The sequence below is a fragment of the Narcine bancroftii genome, chromosome 3, assembly GCF_036971445.1.
Source record: "Narcine bancroftii isolate sNarBan1 chromosome 3, sNarBan1.hap1, whole genome shotgun sequence".
Taxonomy (NCBI): Eukaryota; Metazoa; Chordata; class Chondrichthyes; order Torpediniformes; family Narcinidae; genus Narcine; species Narcine bancroftii.
The window spans coordinates 157,616,123-157,638,345 of NC_091471.1; the positions used below are offsets into that span (position 1 = coordinate 157,616,123).

General features: G+C 41.1%; 1 protein-coding gene and 1 pseudogene across 7 annotated transcripts in view; one reads left to right on the forward strand and one right to left on the reverse strand.

The window, feature by feature from the left end:
• Positions 1-4,680: 4,680 nt before the first annotated feature.
• Positions 4,681-4,772, reverse strand: LOC138759699 (U6 spliceosomal RNA; annotated as a pseudogene).
• Positions 4,773-11,040: 6,268 nt separating this feature from the next.
• rchy1 (ring finger and CHY zinc finger domain containing 1) overlaps positions 11,041-22,223 on the forward strand; it is a 49,710-nt gene continuing 38,527 nt past the window's right edge. For 2 of the 7 annotated variants that reach the window (XM_069925544.1, XM_069925548.1), the window contains exons 1-2: positions 11,058-11,146; positions 20,805-20,989. In XM_069925544.1, the coding sequence (XP_069781645.1) occupies positions 20,972-20,989 (18 nt within the window). In that variant the 5' untranslated portion in view covers positions 11,058-11,146; positions 20,805-20,971. Of the gene's footprint in view, positions 11,147-13,604; positions 13,633-20,804; positions 20,990-22,223 lie in introns of those variants that run through there. The other 5 variants (XM_069925545.1, XM_069925546.1, XM_069925542.1 and 2 more) reach the window with 5 other exon arrangements.

Genomic DNA, 22,223 nt, shown 5'->3' on the forward strand with positions numbered 1-22,223 from the left:
GGCTGTGGATCATCTGCCCTGGAATGTGCCAGAAAATCAGAGCCTGCAAGGGCTTCCTTGGCCTTCACGAAGGCCTCCACTAACTTCTCAACCCATGTGATGTCCTTCTTCTTGCCCGCCATCTTGGCGAACAAGGGCTACATGATCCAGGCAGCCAAGGGGATGAACCTGTGGTAGAAGTTAATCATCCCCACAAACTCCTGTAGTCCCCTGGTCATACTGGGCCTAGGAAACTTCTGGATGGTCTCCACCTTACTGGATAGCAGTGTGGCTCCTGCCCTAGTTATCCTATGGCCCAGGAAATCAATGGGCTCCAATCCAAACTGGCATTTGGCTGGGATCAGTCCGAATTCACTCAGTCGAGTGTAAAGGAGGCAAAGGTGTGTTAACTGTTCTTGTCGGTTCCTGCTCGCCATGAGGATGTCATCCAGGTAGACGAAGGTGCCGTCCAGGTCTCGGCCCACCGCGTCCTTTAGTCGCTGGAAGGTCTGAGTGACATTCTTCAACCCAAATGGCATTCACAGGAATTTGAACAGGCCAAATGGGGTGACGATGGCAGTCTTGGGGATATCGTCAGGGTGTAATGGAGTCTGATAATATCCACACATGTGGTCCACTTTGGAAAAGATCTTTTCCATACGCAGGTTAGCCGCAAAGTCCTGGATCTGCGGCATGGGGTAGCCATCTGGTGTAGTGGCCTTGTTGAGCCAACGGTAGTCGCCACATGGTCTCCAACCCCCCAATGGCTTTGGGCGTCATATGCAGGGGAGAAGCCATTGGGTTGTCTGACCACCGTATGATGCCGAGCTCTATCAGTTTCTTGAATTCCTCCTTCGCCAGCTGGAGCTTCTCCAGAGGGAGGTGTCTTGCTCATGCATGGAGCGGCAGGCTCTTGGTCAGGATATGGTGCTGTACTCCATGCTGGGGCATCGCCGTGGTGAACTGAGGGGTGAGTACTGCCGGGAACTCAGTCAGGACCTTGGTGTATTCATCTGTGGATCGCTGCACTCCAGGTGGAGTGCTGGAAACTTGGCGTCTTTGAGGGGGACGGTTTGGAAAGTCCTGGCATGGACCAGTCTCCAACCCTTGAAGTCCACAAGCAGGCTATGGGCATGCAGTAAGTCTGCCCCGAGGAGCGACTGTTCCATTGCAGCCAGCATGAACACTCATGAGAAAAGGTTGCCTCTCAACTGCAGTTGGACCTTGCAGGTACCATATGTCTGGATCATGCTGTTGTTGGAAGCCCTTAGTGTGGGGTCTGACTGCCTATTCCTGGTGTCTTGTCCCAATGTGGGCAGGATACTGACCTCTGCTCCTATGTTCATGAGGAAATGTTGTCCAGACTGGCAATCCCAAACGTACAGGAGGCTGTCTTGGTGGCCAGCCATCGTGGCCATTAGTGATGGCTGGCCCTGGCATTTCCCTGGAATGCGCATGGTGGCCTGGACCAGCAGGTTCCAGAACCCTATTTCTGGTGGTAGAAGCACCACTGGTCATTGGGATCACTTCCTCTGTGGGGATGCTGTTCCTTCAGTGGTTCTGCACGGGTTTGGCCGTGGGGTTTAACGATGAGCCCCACAGATGCCAAGCACTCTCTTTTCTCTTTCCCCAGAATGTCCACTCGTGCTGCAACTTTCCGGGGTTCACTGAATTTGGCGTCTGCCAGGAGCAGTTGGACTTCCTCGGACAGTTACTCCAGGAATGCCTGCTCGAACATATTGCAGGGCTCGTGTTTGCCCAGGAGGGCCAGCATCTCATTCATTAGAGCCGATGGGGGCCTGTCCCCAAGTCCATCCAGGTGGAGCAGGCTTGCCCCCCCTCTCATGCCGTGAGAGCCTGAAGGTCTTAACTAGCAAGTCCTTGAAGGCAGTATATGCGCTTTCTGGTGGAGGCTCCTTGATGAAGTTGGCCACCTGGCTCGCTGTGTCCTAGTCCATGGCACTCGCCATGTGGTAGTACCGGGTGGACTCTGTTGTGATCAGCTGGATCTGAAACTGTGCCTCAGCCTGATCAAACCACATGCATAGCTGATTCATCCAGAAGGTCGGCAGCTTGAGAGCAACTGCATGGATTGCTGCTGGGTTGCTCATCATTGGGTTTTGATGCTATCTAAACTGTCAGGGTCACCAATTGTAGCCGTGCGCTACTTGAAAGAAAGACACACACACAAGTTCAGTCAGATTAAGGTCTGTGTTTTATTGGGAGCTCTTTACTTTTATACCACTCACGTTCCCGCTATTTTCCCCTTTTTATTGATGCAATGACGTGCATAACAAAAGCGGGTTTCCTGCACGTGGGTACCCTCTTGCATGGCAGTCCCTTCTTCCCTGTGCACTGACCCTCTCTGTTGGCTGTGCAGTGGGGCCAACGCAATTTTGGGGTCACTGGTCCTTAAGCTGCCCTTGCCATTCCTCCGCCGGTTTGCTGACTAGAGCCAGTGCCGCTGCAAGGTCTGCTGGCTTTTAGGTCTGCTTGCCGCCCGGAGTGCCAGTTTGATCGCTGTGGTGGTGAGCCACCACATACACATGCATACGCACACAAACACATGCACACGCTCACAGATGGATTATTTAATTCCTTACAAGATTCTCTTCATCAATCTCACAGTTTGTGGGGAGAAGCTATTTGCCAGCCTAGCAGACCTAATTTTGATGCTCCTCGACTTCTTTTGTGATGTTAGTGGATCAAAACTGCAATAGCCTCCAAGTTACAAGCTTGTAGGCTGAAGGTTTAATGTTGAGATTTGGGGCAAATGGAAGATATAAAGCTGAGACTGATATATTTCAGTTAGGTAAAATTTTGAAAGATGATACGAGGAGTTTAAATATTGAACAGCCATGATCTAACTGAGTATGCTCTTCTGGCTTTTTCCTGCACTCCAGGATTTGAATTCATGAAAAGTTTTATGAGACTTTATTTTGTCAGAAAGTAAAAAAAACTTCATGCAAATTTTTTTTCAGCGCAAGAGTTTTATGCTGACAACTGATATTCTTCAATAAATGAGCAGCACCAAATACTAATTATGTGGTCAGGACATTAACTCTGACTAAAGATCATTATTCAAAACATTAAATTTGTTTATCTCTCTACAGATGCTGTTCAGCACTGAGTTGAATTTAAACATTCAGTAATGAGTGATACGAATACATGTATGATCATATATTATTATCACATATAATCACATAGTATTATAGATATGAGAATGGGGTGGGTGAGGTCTGGGCTTTGTGTCCTTCTCACCCAGGGAAATTGCACATGTAATACGTTGGCTCTCCTTTCTCGATGTAGTGATCATCGTGTGGCCATTGTCTGGCTTGCCAGGTAGGTCACTGCAAGTGGCCTCTTCTACATTACTGCATAAATAGCAACACCTTCTCATGGTGTCCCCACTTTTTACTGTGTTCGCTATGTTTTAGCGCGACTGAGTGTCTGATGGCATAACTGGATGGATAGGCTGGGCTCCTTAATCTTGGTTGGCAGCCAGCCTAAGAGAAGGAAAGCTATGATTTCAAACCTGGGCTTGTTAGCCTCGTCAGGCCATCCATCTAGGAGAAGGACCCTCCAACGTAACACCTACAACCCAAGGACCTGGCTGTCACCATCCTAGCATGCTGGGCCATGGCAGATAAACCCCGGATGTAAAGGGTGGGGCCAGTGCTGCGTTCACTGCATTCCACCTAAAAAATCCACTGTGCAGGCTTGAAGGACTTGCCTATGTCTACAATCCTTCCTGGATCTTCGCTCGCGAAGCCAAGCTATGAAATTAATAGTCATGAGAATATAGTATACATCCTCATTAGCAGATCCCATTCAGTGCAGATCAGCACAGTTGGCGTAGCAGTTAGTGCAACATTTTTACAGCACCAGAGATCAGAACTGGGATTCGAATCCCATGCTGTCTGTACATTCTCCCCATCTATGTGGGTTTTCCCCGGGGGCTCCGGTTTTCTCCCTCCATACGAAATGTACTAGGGTGTAAATTGGACTTGAGGGCCGAAATGGCATTACCGTGCTGTATGTCGAAATTTTTTTTTAAATCACCTCCTCGTTTCTGACACAAGAGCACCACAAGTCTGCATGTTTCATCCCCTTCTCTGTTCTCTATACACATGATTTCATTGCCAAATTCAGCTCCAATTCAATCTACAAAGTCACTAACAATACCACTATCATTGGCTGAATAACTGGAAAGGATAGATATCAAGAACTAGTTGGGTGGTGCAAGAATAACAATCTAGCTCTTAACATCACCTCTACATTCTAAGAAGTCTGAGGAAATTTGGCATGTCATTGAAATCACAATCAAATTCATAAGAGGAGAACTGACTGGTTGTGTCACAACCTGGTTTGGAACTTCGACTGCCTCGGAATGCAGAAAGTTCCAGAAGTTAGCAAATTTAGCCAGGTCCACAATAGGCTCTGACCTCCAATTCGTTGAATGCCTCTATGTAAAGCACTGCTCCAAAAAGGCAGCCAATATCATAAACGACCCCCACCACCCTGTTCACCACCTCACCTCACTGCCACCTTCAGGCAGAAAGTACAAAAGTTTGAAGACCAGCACCTCCAGGTTCAAGAACAGTTTCTCCGCTTGTTACACTAATCAGGGACAGCTCCAATGCCATAAAAGGACTGCAGGCAGAATTTGTAAATAATTTTTTCTTCTCTTTTTGCTTTTTTAAAAATATGGAACAGTTCACGAATTTGCAGGGGCCATGCTAATCTTCTCTGTATCGTTCCAATTTTAGAATATGTGCTTCCAAAGCGAGCACAGAATTTGTAAATAATTTTTATCTTATTTTGGAATAGGGATTTTTTTGTACTAGGATATCTGTGAATATTTATTATATATCAATTCTTTTATATGTATTGTTTCTTTTTTATTAAATTAAGTGTACTATTATAGTTTTTTTGTGGTTTTTTTCCCCTCAAATTATCAGTTCAACTCCAGCAAGTAAGAATTTTGATGCACAAGTACATTATACAAAGTGTATGACAATAAACTCACACCCTTTATAGGTCAGAAGTCTCAGTACAGTCATCATTCTGTGTTTCAAATGGCACATCAGAACTTCATACATTTTTTGTAGCTTCTGATTCAATATTCCAAATTAGATGATTATTTGAAAGGTTTTGATGCAACTTTTAATATTTTTATTTTTCTATTTATTTAATGTATCTAAAATTGCCTTTTGATTGACCTTCACACAAAGTAACCTCTTCATCAAATTTCAGAAAACTATCAACATAGTAAAGGACCTGCCCTCCCCGGTTACACTCTCTTCCCCCCATCTCCCATTGGGCAGAGGATACACGAGCTTGAAAACATGAACCTCCTGGTTTAAGGACAGCTCCTTTCCTTAAATCGACCTCCCATTGGTAAATGTTGTATTTTTCTCTGTAACCTGCATGTTATCTTATATGCTGCACTTTTGTTTTATTATGGCACTGCATGGTGTACTTAAGACTAGGTTGACTTGCCTGGATAACACGCAAAACAAAGTGTTTCACAGTTCACATGACAATAAGCAATTCAATTAAATTCAACATAATTCAAAGTCAAACATGATTCATGTTTGGACCCAGTATATTTTGCTCTGTCATTCTCTCCTTTAATACCTAAAAACATTCCTCCTGAACCTCACAATTCCTTATAGCTGGGGTGCATCTACATCAGTCGTTCCCTTATTATTTCAATGCTTGTTACATTGCATGGTAGAGTCTATTTTTTGGTCAACTGATTGTTGTCAGGTCTCCAGAGTATTTTTTTAATTACTGGAGGTTATAACAGGAATCTTGGAACTATCCCACATATGAGCATAAAGAAGGACTCACACACATTATTAGTGTTTTCCAGGTTCCATTTATAAGTTGATTCTACTTTAACATCATCTTGGGTATTTGATAATTCTTAATTCCTCTTTCCATATGAATTCTGTTCCATTCCATATAACATATAACAATTACAGTATGGAAACAGGCCATTTCGGCCCTTCTAGTCCACACCACACTAAGTACTCTCATCTAGTCCCACCTACTTGCACTCTGCCATAACCCTCCATTCCCCTCCCATCCAATACCTATCCAATTTTTCCTTAAATGACAAAATTGACCCTGCCGCCACTACTTCTCCTGGAAACTCATTCTATACAGCCACCACACTCTGAGTGAAGAAGATCCCCCCTCATGTTACTTCTAAACTTTTGCCCCTTAACTCTTAACTCATGACCTCTTGTTTCAATCTCTCCTACTCTCAATGGAAAAAGCCCATCCACATCAACTCTATTCCTCTTATAATCTTAAATACCTCTATCAAATCCCCTCTCAACCTTCTATGCTCCAAAGAATAAAGACCTAATTTGCTCAGTCTTTCTTTGTAATCTAGATGCTGAAACTCAGGTGATATTTTTGTAAATCTTGTAGTATAATTGGATTTTGAGAAGGAGCCACATAAAAGATGAGAATGCATGGGGTTGGGGGCTTATCTTGATATCTTAAGTAAATGTGTTAAAATTGGTACTTCTATTTTTCTTTTCAAAAATTCATTATTCCATTTATTTAAAAAATGCTCTGGGTTAATTTCTATTTTTTTCATTGCAATCTGCACCTACGCTATTTTTCCTCCAATTTGATAACAGGAGGATAAAAATCTTAGCTGCGCTGCTTTATAATAATATTTAAAATTCAGATTTCTTAGTCCACCTTGTTCAAATTTCCAGGTCCATCTTTCCAAGGTTATTCTTGGCATTTTATCTCACCAAAGAAATTTTCTTACATTTTTATTTAATTCTTGGAAAAACATCTCTGGTATAGGAATGGGCAATGATTAAAATAAATATTGCAATCTTGGAAAAATATGAATCTTAATACAATTTACCCTTCCTATTAAAATTATTGGTAAATCTTTCCATCTTTTTAAATCCTCCTCAATTTTTTAATCGTGGTAAATAATTCAATTTAAATAAGTTATTTAAATTCCTGTCAATTTTTATTCCTAAGTATTTAATTGTTTCTTTTTGCCTCTTAAATTTTGTCATTTTTTTTAACTTTGTGTATAATCCCTGTCATTCATAGGCATTTTTCACTCTTTTCTACACTTACTTTTTAACCTGATAGCAGACCATATTGTGCTAATCTTAGTTATTTTCTTCAATATTTCTGGTTTTGTTACATATAGTATGACATCATCTGGAAATAAACTAATTTTATGTTCTTTATCACATATCTCAAAAATTGTAATCTCATATCCCTTCTTATCACCTCTGTCAAAGGTTCTATAGCCAAAGCAAATAAAGATGCCTTGATGATCTTTCTAATAAAAAGGGATTTGATATTTGCCTGTTTGTGACCAGTATAGCTTTTGGATGATTATACAAAGCTCTTATCCAATTTATAAAAACATTTGGAATTCCAAAGACACTTAACACTTTAAATAAAAAGTTCCATTTATGATGTCCCCAAGCACTATACAGCCAGTTATGCATTTCTGAAATATACTCACTGCTGCCATGCAATGAGTAAGGTTGTAGATTTGCTCATTGCAAGTTTCCAAAAGCAGCAATGGTTAGTCATACCGTGAAAACAGATCCTTCAGCCCAACAGGTTGGCACCGACCATCAATTACCCATTTGACATGTTAATGATTCAATTATCTTATTTGGATAACATACCAGTGTTAACACTTCTGTCCAAATCTCGCTGTAGGAACATTTATGCTCACTTGAGAGGGAAGGGATTTGGTTCAACGTTTCTTCTAAAAATGATATGCCCAACAGGCCTGCGCTCCATCCTTAGGATTCCCTCTGGACTCGCTGAATGCCCCACATCACTTCATGTTGATGGATCTCCCTCTTCCCCCTCTGACTACAAACACTCATCACACCTTGGAGTGAAACACGAAAGTCTCCAGTTGCTGTGATTGTAAAAACACAAAAATGTTGGAAGAACTCAGCAGATCACACAACGTCCAGAGAAGGTTTGCAAATGACCTTTCAGATTTGAGTCTGAGGCCCAAAATATCGGTAATATATTTATATAATACAGGACATGTCCTTTATGATTCCATCCTGTCTCCTTTATCAGGATGCCTTAAATGTCCTGTATTAGGATTTTTTTAAAATAAATTGCACAATTTGGAATTTTCAATAATTTTCTTTGTGCTACATTAATTTTACTTCATTAAAACTAAAACATTAAATAACTCCACTATTACGTTGAAGGAAGTCACCCAAAGACAGCAAGTATTTGCCACAGGTAATGAACTTGTTAGAAACTGCAGCCACATGTCATGTGTGCATTCATTGGCTGTAGCCACTACAGCCAGGCAGCCCGTTAGTTATGCGTTTACAGTTGTTAGTGATGGATCAGTGAAATAACCAGGCTTGATTTTTTTTCAATTTTTGCATTGGTAAACAGGCAAAATATTTTTCATTTGTGATTTGTAATTTAACCCTAACATACCAAAATGAAAGTGTAAATTTCATGATGAATTCTCTGAAGAGTGGACAAAGGGAAAATTTGTTTTGAAACTCTTTGTGGAGTACGCAATTGTTCATTCAATACTGAAAATGGTGGGAAGTCGGATATAAAGTAGCATATACAAACAACGAAGGACAAGAGATGTATGCTTTCCTCCACTACAAAAGAAACTGATAACAAATATCTTAAGAGAAATACAGAAGATAAAATAATAGCTGCAGAAGTTGTAATGGTCTTCCACAGTTCATCATCATCAGTCATTCAGCTCAAATGACTGAGCATACTTTTACTGATTCCAAAATTGCATCCAAATTTTCAAGTGCCAGGACAAAATGTACTGCAATAGTAAAAAATGTAATAGCTCCATATTCCATTTCAGAGATTGTCAAAGATATAAATGCTTCGTCTTTTTATGGCACATCCATGGATGCAAGTAGTCACAATGCAGAATTTTTTACCCCTTTAATTATGCAATCTTTTGACTGAGAAAAAGGCTTGCTGGTAAAGCTGTTGTGAGTGAAATCCCTTCCAGATGAGATCTCAGAAACTATAGCTTTTGCAGAGAAACTCTTACTGAGTTAGAATTTTTAAAAAATTATACAGCTTTTGGTGGAGATAATACAAATACTAATTTTGATAGATGTTTGCATAAAGATGTGAACAATGTCTATTCAAAGTTGAAGCAAAGCATGAATGATTCTGTGGAAAGTGACGGTTGTTCTGCATATATTCTGCATAATGCTGCTCAAACCACATCTGATGTCCTTTCTATTGACATTATCATGAAATTAATTATTCTTTACTTCAGCTTTCATACTGTTCAAACTGAGCGATTAAAAGATTTTTGTGATTTTGTTGGCATTCAACATTCTTCAGTTCTCACATTCTAAAACTCATTGGGTCTCTTTAATAAATGCAATTGAGAGAATACTCAAGTTTATTTGAAGCACTGAAATCATACTATAATTCTAAAGAAAAGGTCCTGAAAATTCTTGTTGGCTTTTTCAATAATCCATTGAATGAAGCCTACTTATTTCTTGTTCAGTTTTCAAAATCTCTACAGCAATAGGATTATGCAAATTGAAAAAGAGCAAATAGCATTATTGAAGTACTTCATTGCCTAAAGAACTCGTTGACTGTGTAAAGAAATGATGAAAAGTTTATCCCTGTAAGTGTCAAGGCTTGCCTTAAAAGTGACATTACTTTTGAACAGAAAAAGGACTTCCAACTTGAAGTTGATAATTATTATGGCACTTGCAATGACTATCTTGTGAAATAGATTTAATCTCTTAAACAATTTGATACTTTTACATGGATGTTACTAAATACTCTGCCAGCATGGGAACAAGTGGAATCAACATGTGTAATGTGAAAAAAAGGGAATAAAAATAAACTAGTTTTTTTTGTGTCAGTGGACAACATTTAAAAAAAACTAATTGATCCAAAATTGCATCCAAATTTTCAAGTGCCAGGACAAAATGTACTGCAATAATAAAAAATGTAATAGCTCCATATATCATTTCAGAGATTGTCAAAGATATAAATGCTTCGTCTTTTTGTTGAACATCCATGGATGCAAGTAGTCACAATGCAGAATTTTTTTACCCCTTTAATTATGCAATCTTTTGTATTCCCTCTGGACAACAGTATTCTGTGTTTCAACAAATTAAATTTGAAGCACAATTTTCAGAGTTATTAATTTTATGCCAGTGCATGTTCAGCATACTGGCTCATAATACTAATATCGCTAATGAATGTTCAATGGACAAAAGAACGAAATCAGTTGGATGTGACCACAACAGAAGCTATGTTACAACGTAAAAGGCACAAAGACTGTCAGTGCAGGGAATTTTATAAGTTCTGTAAAACAAGGACCTGTTAAGGATAATTATAATCATATAATTTAAATACTTATATTTTAATTGGATAAGTAATGAATATTTTGGTAGCAGGGTCTTGATGCATAAAGTTAACCTGATTAAACTTTTAATTGAATCCAGATGACCGTATTCTTTAGTTTACAAGTTTTTCCCACGTAATATTATTTTATCTCAATGCACTTATGTATAGGGAAATTAGAAACAACTTGAATTTAAATTTGAACAGGGTGACCTGTATTACTATAGCTTTCCCCTGCTCTGGATGCTGCGAGATCTGCTGAGTTCCTCCAGCATTTTATCACGCCTTCATTGTATTTACAACAGGGCATGCTCCTGTCCCTCGGCTCAGCAATCCCACGAAGAGAGCCACCCAACCACTCACATTCTACCACTCACATTCTACCCCTCACCCGCACCATTTATAGCGATCATTAACCCAGCGACCCGCCTGCCTTTGGGATGTGGGAATAAACCGGAGAACACTGTGGAAACCGGCAGAGTTAGGTGAACGTCTGGGGTCCGCATCGAATCCGTGTCACTACGGCGGCGACGCTCTAAGAATGACGCAGACACGGTGACCAGGCACTTTCACGTCATGGGTGTGCGCAGTATGACGCTTGCGTGTTCCAACGGCGCAGGCATTGACTGCACGTGTGGGTTGTCAGTGCGCGGTTTCGCAGCGCATGCGCTGTTCAGTGGACCGACGTATTCCGTTTCCAGGTTACGTGGTGATGGCGGCTGCGGCCTCGGTGGGCTGCGAGCATTACGCGCGCTCCTGCCTGCTCAAGGTGAGTGAATGAATCCCACGCGCTCTCCTTTTCCCCCTCCGGTCGGCTCCCGATAAGACCATGAAACATAGGAACAAAAAATAGGCTATTCAGCCCATCGTTCTTTCAGATCATTCAGTCATCAACTGATCCCCTTCTCCACTCAGCCCCACTGCCTGGCCTTCTCTCTGTTATCTTTAATGCCCTGGCTAATCAAGAACCTATCAATCTCTGCCTTAAAAACACCCAATGGCCTAGCCTCCACAACGACCTGTGGCACCAAATCCCACAGATTTACCACCCTGTGGCAAGTGAGGTTTGGTCCACAACTCTGTTCTAGGGGAATGCCCTTCAATCCTGAAGTCCTAGACTCTCCCACCATGGGAAACAACCATTCTACACTGATTCTGTCCATGCCTTTCAACATTTGAAATGTTTTAATGAGATTCCTTCTCTTCCCCACCCCGAGCAGTACACGCCAAGGGCTGTCAAACATTCCTCATACAATAACCCTTTCATTCCCAGAATCACTCTTGTGAACCTCTATTGACCCATCTCCAATGAGGAGCCCAAAATTGCACACAATACTCCAAGTGAAGCTTATAAAGCCACAACAGCATATCTCTGCTCTTCTATTTTATTCCTCTCGAAATGAATGCCAGCATTGCATTTATTTTCACCACTGACTCAACCTGAAAGTTTACCTTCAGGGTATCCTGTATGAAGACTCCCAGGTCCCTTTGCATCTGTGAAGTTTTAATTTTCTTCCCATTTAGAAAATAGTCTGCCTGCTTATCTCTTCTACCAAAGTATTTTTCTGACTTTGTATTGTATTTCATTTGCCACTTCTCTGCCCATACTCTTCATCTGTCTTTCCTTCTACAGCCTCCCTTTTTCATCAACACTTCCTGCTCCTCCACCCACTTTTGTATTTTCTTCAGACTTGGCCACAAAGCCATTCATTCCATAATCCAAATCTATATAACATTTTTTTAAAAACACGCCATAATACCACTAGCGACAAACCAGAATATGATCCCTGTATTCTGACTGACTGCTTCCTGCCAATCAGCCAATGCTCTACCCATGCTAGTATGTTTCCTGTTATACCATGGGTTCTTGTTAAGTAGTCTCATGTGTGGCACTTTGTCAAAGACATTTTGAAAATTCAAATACATAACATCCACTGCACCTCCTTTACCTAGCCTGCTTGTCACTTCCTCAAAGAATTCTAATAGGTTTGTCAAGCAAGATTTTCTCTGAAGGAAACCATGTCGGCTTTGGTCTATCTTGTCATGCACCTCCAAGTACTCTTTGATTTCATCCTTGACAATTGACCAGAATCTTCCCAACCACTGATGTAAGGCTAATTGGAATATAATTTCCTTTCTGCTGCCTTCTTCCCTTCTTGAATAGTGGGGTGACATTTGTGATAGAATCTGTTGATTCATGAAAGATCATTACCAATGCCTGCACAATTTCTACAGCTTCTTCTTTCAGAACCTGAGGTTACAATCTATCTGGTCCATGAGACTGATCTACCCTTAGGTCATTTTGCTTTCTGAGCACCTTTTCCCTTGAAATAGTAACTGCACTCACTTCCCTTCCCTGATAGCCTTGGACATCTGGCACACTGATAATGTCTTCCTTAGTGATGACTGATGCAAAATACTCATTTAGCTTCTTTGCCTTTTCCTTGTCTCCCATTGTTACTTCTCTAGTGTCATTTTCTAGTGGTCTGATCTCCACTCCTCTCTGTTACTCTTTATATCCCAAACCTTTTTGTATCCTCTTTGAGATTATTTACTAGCTGAGTTTTATATTTAATCTTTTCCCTCCTTTGAGTTTTTTAGTTGCTTTCAAATTTTTAAAAACGTCCCAATCCTCTTATCTTCCCTTTCTTTTACTTTTATATTGGCTTTGACTTTCCTTGTCAGTTGTGACATTTTTCCATTTGAATTCTAGTTTTTGGTATGTATTCTGCACCTTCCTCATTTGTTGCAGAAACTCATCCATTGCTGCTCTGCTGTCCTTCCTATTCGTGTTCCTTTTCAACCTTCTTGGCCAGTTCCTCTCTCATACCACTGTAATTCCCTTTACTCAACTGAAAGAAAGATATATCAGATTTTAGTTTCTCCTTATCATATCTCAAATTGAACTCAGTCATATTATGGTCACTACTCCCACTGACTCCTCTGGCGTATTACATAACACCCAATCCAGTACAGCTGATCCCCTAGTGGGCTCATTAACAAGCTGTTCTAAAAAGTCATCTTGTAAGCATTCTATAAATCCTCTCTCTTGAGATCAAGCCCCAAACTGATTTTCCCAATCTACTTGCATGTTAAAATCCCCCGTAACTATCATAACATTGTCCTTCTGACATGCCTTTACTATTTGCTATTGTAATTTGTTATTGTTTGGCTACTGTTTGGAGGTCTATAACTGCCATTGATGTCCTTTTAACCATTTCTTACAGTGAGGAAGGACTCTGGCTAGATATGATGGTAATACATCTTCTGGACGCTGCGAGAGGTGCTGAGTTGCTGTATCACTTTTGTATTTTTACTACAATCACAGCATCAGCAGACTTTCATGTTTTTCTCCTCATTTCTTAACTCAACCCACAAAGATTCTATATCTTCTGGGTCAGTAAGTTTGCAGATGACAAAGGATGGAGGAGTTGTGGATGAAGCTGAAGGTTGTTGAAGATTACAAGGTGATGCAGGGTTGGGCATAAAAGTGGCAGATGGATTTCAATCCGGATAAGTGGGAGGTGATGCATTTTGGAAGGACTAACCAGAAGGCTGAGTATAGGGTTAATGGTCAGGATGTAGAGTTGGGTAAAAAAGTGGCAGGTAGACTTCAATCCTGATAGTGTGAGGTGATGCACTTTGGAAAGACTAACCAGAAGTCTGAGAATTGGTTATTTAAGATGTTAGAAGTCCAAAGAACCCCAAAACCCAGCAGCAATAGACATTCACAAAGACAAGTGGCTTTCAAAACAAAAGTTATTTTTAATAAAATAAACATGAAAATAGAATCAAACATTAACTTAACTCTATACTTAATTGACCCCCTTCTAATTCTAAACGCACATGTTTGCAATGTGTGTGTAAATTCAAGAAAAGTTATTTGGTTCACAGTTCAATCTCACTTCTTCTTCCAAGTTTTCTGGTTGCAAGCAATCACCATACTGTGCACAGAATTTAGTATAAAGTTCACCAGGCTTGGTGCTTGAAAGGTAAATGTTTACCACTCAGGAAGGTTCTTGTATGGTTTGCAGAGAGAGATATTTGTTGCTCCAGGATTTCCACAACTGAGGTACCACCAGAGTCTCACTGATTAAACTTACCCCATCAGGGTCTTCTAGATGGTAACCTCTTTCTTCAAGCTACCACAGAGTTCCATTCCTTCCTCTATTTCAAGAGAAATATCAGTCAGATAGCACTTCCAGAAATCTACTGCTCTGGAACTTCCTTTCATCAGTTTCAAACAGTTTTCCCTGGATTGCACTTTTCAGTTACTTGTCAGTGTCCCACACACTGACTGAGCTGTTAACTCTCTCTCTCTTCCAACTGCAACTCCAAAGAGAGCATGTTACTCATGTCTTGCAAAACCCCCACCTTCCTGAGGAAAACAACAGGAGTTCTTTCTTCTGCTCCCATCTGTTAGATAAACAAAATCCAGGAGTGACCTTTCTATGAGCACTTTGCAGAAAGGGTACTGATAGACAGCATGACTCCAGCAAGACAATGGTCAAGCATTTTATGACATCAGTTCAATTTCTTTCTTTGGCTTGGCTTCGCGGACGAAGATTTATGGAGGGGGTAAATGTCCACGTCAGCTGCAGGCTCGTTTGTGGCTGACAAGTCCGATGCGGGACAGGCAGACACGGTTGCAGCGGTTGCAGGGGAAAATTGGTTGGTTGGGGTTGGGTGTTGGGTTTTTCCTCCTTTGCCTTTTGTCAGTGAAGTGGGCTCTGCGGTCTTCTTCAAAGGAGGTTGCTGCCCACCAAACTGTGAGGCGCCAAGATGCACGGTTTGAGGCGATATCAGCCCACTGGCGGTGGTCAATGTGGCAGGCACCAAGAGATTTTTTTAGGCAGTTCAATTAACAACTACTTATGAAAGGTGCTTACATTCTCCAGAGATCTTTCAAATAAGATTTGTTTTAAAATGTGACCTACTCTAAATCTTATAAATTCTCCTCAAATATTAATATTGTTACAAAGAGTGTGGATAAATAGAGAGACCTTGGGGTCCAAATCCATACATCCCTCAAGGTTGCCGCACAGGTTGATAGGATAGTTAAGAAGGCCTATGGAATGCTGGAATTCATTAATGGGGGATTGAATTCAGTAGAGAGGTCATGTGGCAACTCTAGAAATCTCTAGTAAGACCACACTAAGAGTATTATGTTCAGTTCTGGTTGCCTTGTTATGGAAGGATGTGGAAGCTATGGAGTGGGTGCAGAGGAGATTTACCAGGATGTTCTCCGGATTGGGAAACAATTCTTATGAGGCAAGGTTAGCAGAGCTGTGACTTTTCTCTTTGAAGCATAGAAGGATGGGTGGAGACTTGATGGAGGTCTACAAGATTATAAGAGGCAGCCAGCACCTGTTTCTTGGGGCAGGATCAGCAAACACCAGACGACATGAGTACAAAGTTAAGGGAGGGGAATTTAGGGGAAACATTAGGAATAAGTTTTTTACACAGAGGGTTGTGGGTGCCTGGAATGCCTTGACGGGGATGGTGGTCAAAGCTGAAACATTGGGGGCATTTAAGAGACTTAGATGGATGAAAGAAAAATGAGAGTTATAGGGTAGGGAGGGATTAGTACCTTTTTTAAAGAGATATATGAGTCGGCACAACATCAAGGGCTGAAGGGCCTATACTCTGTGTATTCTATATATGTTACCGCTTTACAATAATTTAATGTTCTTTATCAACAGCCATGTCAACCCCTCTGCCATCCTGCCTTTCTTTTCAATACACTGTGTATGCTTGGACATTCAGCTCCCAATGGCATCCATCCTTTAGCCACAACTCTATGATAGCCACATCATACCTGCCAATCTAGCTGAATGACAAAGTCATCCACTTTATTATGCTGCGTGCATTTAAATACAAAAGCTTTAGCTCTGTATTTATTACCTTTTTCTTGATAGTGTCCCTGTTCCTTTGCAACTGATCCAAATGGCTGCAATTTTGCCCTATCTGCCTCTCTTTCCACACAAACTCCCTACCAGCTTTTTTTGTGTGTATACCTTTGGTTCCCACCCCCTGTGATTGATTCTAGTTTAATTTGCCGCCTCTCACCTGCCATCTTATTGGTTCGCTTGAATTCAGATGCAACCTGTCCCTCTTGCACAGTCCCCCCTTCCCCAGAAAAGGTTAAGATAATCCAAGAATGTGAAATCCTGCCACCTGCACCATCTCCTCAGCCATTCATTTGTCTGTTCTATCTTCCTGTTCTGACATTACATTGCTTGTGGCACTGGAAGTAATCCAGAGATTACACCTTGGAGGTCCTGCTCTTCAGCCTCTTCTAACTCCATGAACTTTCTTTGCAGGTCCTCATCTCCACTCTTGCCTATATTATTGGTACCAATATGTACCAATAATATTGGTACTTATTAATAATATGCACGCCCTCCCTTTTAAGAATATTCTGCTCTTGCTCAGAGACATTCTGGACTCGAGCACCTAGGAGGCAACATACATCTTGGACTCTCTTTTGTGGCCGCAGAATCACATATCTTTTCCCCTTGTCGAGGTTCCTATGACATTTGCTCTACCTGATTTCATCCTTCCATTCTAAGGCTCAGAGTTGACCACAGCGTAACCCTGCACCGACTTCTTTCTCCCCTTACCTTTCTCGGTGTTCACCCATCTACTAGCTGAATCCTGCACTCTAGATGAAAGCATCTGCTCAAAAGTCTTATCTCTGACTTGCCAGATAATCCTCAGTTCATCCAACTTCAGTTCCTTAATGCAGTGTTTCAGGAGTTGGAGTTGGCTGCGCTTCCTGCAGGGTGTAGCATCAGGGAAATATCAAATTCCATGAATTTTCACAACTTACAGGCTGACGACCCTGTGATTTGTCTCTGAGGCCAATATCAGAACATCATTCAAGAGGGTGAACCCTTGTAAGGCATCAGGCCATGATGGCGTTCCCTGACAGGGTACTGAAAATCAGTGCACCAACCAACTAACTGGAATGTTCATAGACATTTTTAATCTTTCATTGCTGCAGTAAGAGGTTCCCACCTGCTTCAAAAGGGCATCAATCATCCTGGTGCCTAAGTAGAGCAGAGCGAGCTGCCTCAATGAGTACAGCTCAATAGCACTCACATCTACTGTGATGAAATGCTTTGAGAAGTTGACCATGGCTTGAGTTAAGACATACCTAAGTAAAGATCTGGACCCATTGCAATTCGCCTATCGTCACAATCGCACTACAGGAGATGTAATATCTCTGACTCTCCACTTGGCTCTGGATCACCTAGACCACAGCACCACACACATCTGGCTACCCTTCATCAACTACACCTCAACCTTCAACACCATTATTCTCTCAGTACTAGAAAACAAGCTTCAAAAATTGGGGCTCTGCACCTCTCTCTGCATCTGGATTCTGGTCTTCCTCATCGGAAGACCCCAGTCAGTACAAATTGGAAGCAAAGTCTCCGCACTGACAATCAAACAGGTGCACCTCAAGAATGCATGCTTAGCCCAATGCTCACTCAACATCCATGACTGTATGGCTAGGCACAATTCAAATGCAGTCCATAAATTTTTTGAAGACACTCTGGCAGTGGTTCTCAACCTTTTTCTTCCCTCTCACATGCCACTTTAAGTAATCCCTATCCCATTAGTAAGTGATTGCTTAAGGTGGTATGTGAGTGGAAAGAAAAAGGTTGAGAACCACTGCACTACGGTTTTCGGCAAATCATGGATGGCAATGAGGAAACGTACAGGAGGGAGATAGATCAGTAGTTGAGAGATGTTATAACAACAACCTTTCACTCAACAATGGCAAAACCAAGAAGCTGATTGTGGACTTCAGGAGGAAATTAGGAAACAAACCAGTCCTCATTTAGGGGTCAGCAGTGGAGAGGGTTAAGAACTTCAAATTACTCAGTGTCATCAACTTTGAGGATCTTTCCTGGGGTCTGCATGTTGATGGAATCACGAAGGAGACTCACCAGGGCTGTACTAAGTGAGGACTTTGAAGAGATTTGATATGTTACCAAAGACTCTCCAATTTCTACAGGTGTACATGGAGAACATTCTGTCTGGTTGAATCACTATCTGGTATGGCAGTGCCAATGTCTCTTCTTCTTTCTCTTTGGCTTGGCTTCGCGGTCGAAGATTTATGGAGGGGTAAATGTCCACGTCAGCTGCAGGCTCGTTTGTGGCTGACAAGTCCGATGCGGGACAGGCAGACGTGGTTGCAGGGGAAAATTGGTTGGTTGGGGTTGGGTGTTGGGTTTTTCCTCCTTTGTCTTTTGTCAGTGAGGTGGGCTCTGCAGTCTTCTTCAAAGGAGGTTGCTGCCCGCCGAACTGTGAGGCGCCAAGATGCACGGTTTGAGGCGATATCAGCCCACTGGCGGTGGTCAATGTGGCAGGCACCAAGAGATTTCTTTAGGCAGTCCTTGTATCTCTTCTTTGGTGCACCTCTGTCACGGTGGCCAGTGGAGAGCTCGCCATATAACACGATCTTGGGAAGGCGATGGTCCTCCATTCTGGAGACGTGACCTACCCAGCGCAGTTGGATCTTCAGCAGCGTGGATTCGATGCTGTCGGCCTCTGCCATCTCGAGTACTTCGATGTTAGGGATGAAGTCGCTCCAATGAATGTTGAGGATGGAGTGGAGACAACGCTGGTGGAAGCGTTCTAGGAGCCGTAGGTGATGCCGGTAGAGGACCCATGATTCGGAGCCGAACAGGAGTGTGGGTATGACCACGGCTCTGTATACGCTAATCTTTGTGAGGTTTTTCAGTTAGTTGTTTTTCCAGACTCTTGTGTAGTCTTCCAAAGGCGCTATTTGCCTTGGCGAGTCTGTTGTCTATCTCGTTGTTGATCCTTGCATCCGATGAAATGGTGCAGCCGAGATAGGTAAACTGGTTGACCGTTTTGAGTTTTGTGTGCCCAATGGAGATGTGGGGGGGCTGGTAGCCATGGTGGGGAGCTGGCTGATGGAGGACCTCAGTTTTCTTCAGGCTGACTTCCAGGCCAAACATTTTGGCAGTTTCCGCAAAACAGCACGTCAAGCGCTGAAGAGCTGGCTCTGAATGGGCAACTAAAGCGGCATCGTCTGCAAAGCTACAGAGTAGTTAACTTGGTCAGTGACATCACGGACCCCAGTCTTCACTCCATCAAGGACATTGACAAGATATAGTATCTTAAGCCTCTATCCTCAAGGACCCCACCATTCAAGACATGACCTCTTCACACTGCTACCATGAGGAAAAAGATACAGGAGCCTGAAGAAAAGGACCCAGCAGCACAAGGACGGCTCCTTCTCCTCTGCCATCAGATTTCTGAATGGATAATGAACTACAGACACTACCTTACTTTCTCTTATTTTCTTGTTTTGAAATTTATCAAAATTTGCACAGTAATGCTGCTGCAATTAATGAATTTCGAGAGATGTTCATGACAATAAATTCTGATTCTGAGTATTAATCTGCCATCACTCCTGCATGTTACTACAGGTAACCAAGACCAAATCAGCAATATGAAAGGAAAAATAGACCTTTCTTACCTAATGTATACGTATACTCATGTAGCTGTCAATTTTTTTTGGTCAAATTTGGGGGGGGGGGGTTGACTTTTACATGGGTCAAACTTTGTCTGCAGTAAGTACCTGTGTCTTTCAAGGCAATGGGAGCTTGGATGGCTGGGACTGGGTGGTGAGTCTGTATTTGGGGCGCTGGGAGCTCGTATGGCTGGGACTGGGTGGTGAGTCCACATCTGGGGCATTGGGTGCTTGGACGGGAGGGTAGTCAGAGACAAAAAAAGGGTCAATTTATTTGAAAACATGCAATTTTTGGGCCAAAAAAAGGGGAGGTTGACTATTAAATGGTATTGATGACTATATATAGTACTTCTTTGGCCTCAGCCTCTTCTGGCCAAAGCCTCAACTCCCCACTCCAATTCAGGCCAACTCACACGATGGCAATTCTGCTTCAACTTCTCACTAATTTAAACAAGCCTGTTCCCATGCTCTCTCACTTCAACTCATAGTTGCTTCATTTAAGCTCTTCTTGCCTTTATTGGCTTTTTAAACTGTCCTCTTCCCCTTCCAAGTCCCACTCTTGCAATTTCTGACAAGAAACAAACAGGAATGGACCTTTCCCAGTGCTTTTTAATTTTCTCTCAGAAATTAAGAGAACACGCTTAGTTAATATGAAATTACAGCATAATTTGTTACAAACATAAATTTGAGAAATTATTACAGAGAACTAAACAGCAATATTATGGGTTGTGTGAGAGCTTAGCTTGGCAGTTAAAAATGGAGCAAGCTTCTAGAACAATAAACGCTATTAGATATGATTCACCGATTACATATAAACCAGGAAATTGATGAGTTTTGTAAATTTTATGAAAAATTTTATACTTCTGAGTGTTGGAAGATGAAGCTAAAATTGATAATTTTTTGTCTGATTTAGTTTTACCTTCTTTGAAGGGATAAAGATATCAAGGATTTAGATGCGTCCTTTACTGTGAAAGAAGTGATGGATACACTGCGATCTATGCCTAGTGGGAAGTCTCCAGGAGATGATGGTTTACTTCCGAATTTTATAAAGAATTTCAGGACTTATTAATTCCTTTATTGATGGATGTATTGAAGCAGGTGATAGAGATTTGTTCTTTTCTGGATTCTTTTTCTAAAGCAATTATTACAGTTATTCTTAAGGATAGGGGCTCATTAAAAGCAGGGTCTTATTGACCTATTTCTTTATTGAATGTAGACTATAAAATTGTTGCCAAGGTTCTAGTTAATAGATTAGCTAAATATTTACCAGATTTAATTCATGTAGATCAAGTAGGTTTTATTAAAAATGTTATTCAGCAGACAATATTGTTAAGTTGGTTTCTTTAATTAATGATTCTTGGGAGCAATCTGACCAATCAATGGTAATTTCTCTCAATGCAGAGAAGCCTTTTGATAGAGTCGAATGGAGTTTTTTTATTTAAAGTTTTGGAGAAATTTAATTTTGGGGCTTTTTTTATTGGTTAGATTAAGGCTTTATATAGAAGACCTACTGCTAGAGTTGTGACAAATTGACAGGTATCTTCACCTTTTATGTTATCTAGATCAACTAGGCAAGACTGCCCTTTGTCACCAGCTCTATTTGCATTGGTTATTGAACCTTTGGCTCAGATGATTAGACAAGATAGTAATATTAAAGGTATTAAAGTGAAAGCTGATGAATATAAATAAATTTGTTTGCAATTGACATTTTGATATATTTAACACAACCTTTGAAATCTTTGGGGAGTCTGCATGATAGATTGGAGAAGTACAGTGAAGTATCAGGATATAAAATTAACTGGGAAAATAGTGAAATTATGCCTTTAGCTAAAATGGTCTTTGCAGGGATATTGTTAAATTTGAGTCATCAGATTAAGTATTAAGATTAAGATAGATAGTAATTATAATCATTTATATGAACTAAATTATCTAACTTTATTGTCTAAAATTAAATATAATTTGAATCGGTGGAAAGATTTACCTTTAACATTAATAGGACATATTAATTGTATTAAAATAAATATCTTTCCTCAAATTCAATATCTTTTTCAATCTATTCCTTGCAAGATTCCTCAAAAATTTTTAAAAGATTTGAATGCTTTGGTGAGGAGGTTTTTGTGGAAAGATAAAATGGTCAGAGTGTTATTACAGAAATTAACTTGGAAATATGCATTAGGAGGTTTACAACTTCCTAATTTTCAGAATTATTATGAATCAGTACAGTTGAAATTTATTAATAGGATGTTTGAAGTGGATAAACCTGTGAATGGGCTAATATTGAATTATCACAGATTGGCGAGAAGAAGGTGGATCAGTTTATTTATAGATGGAA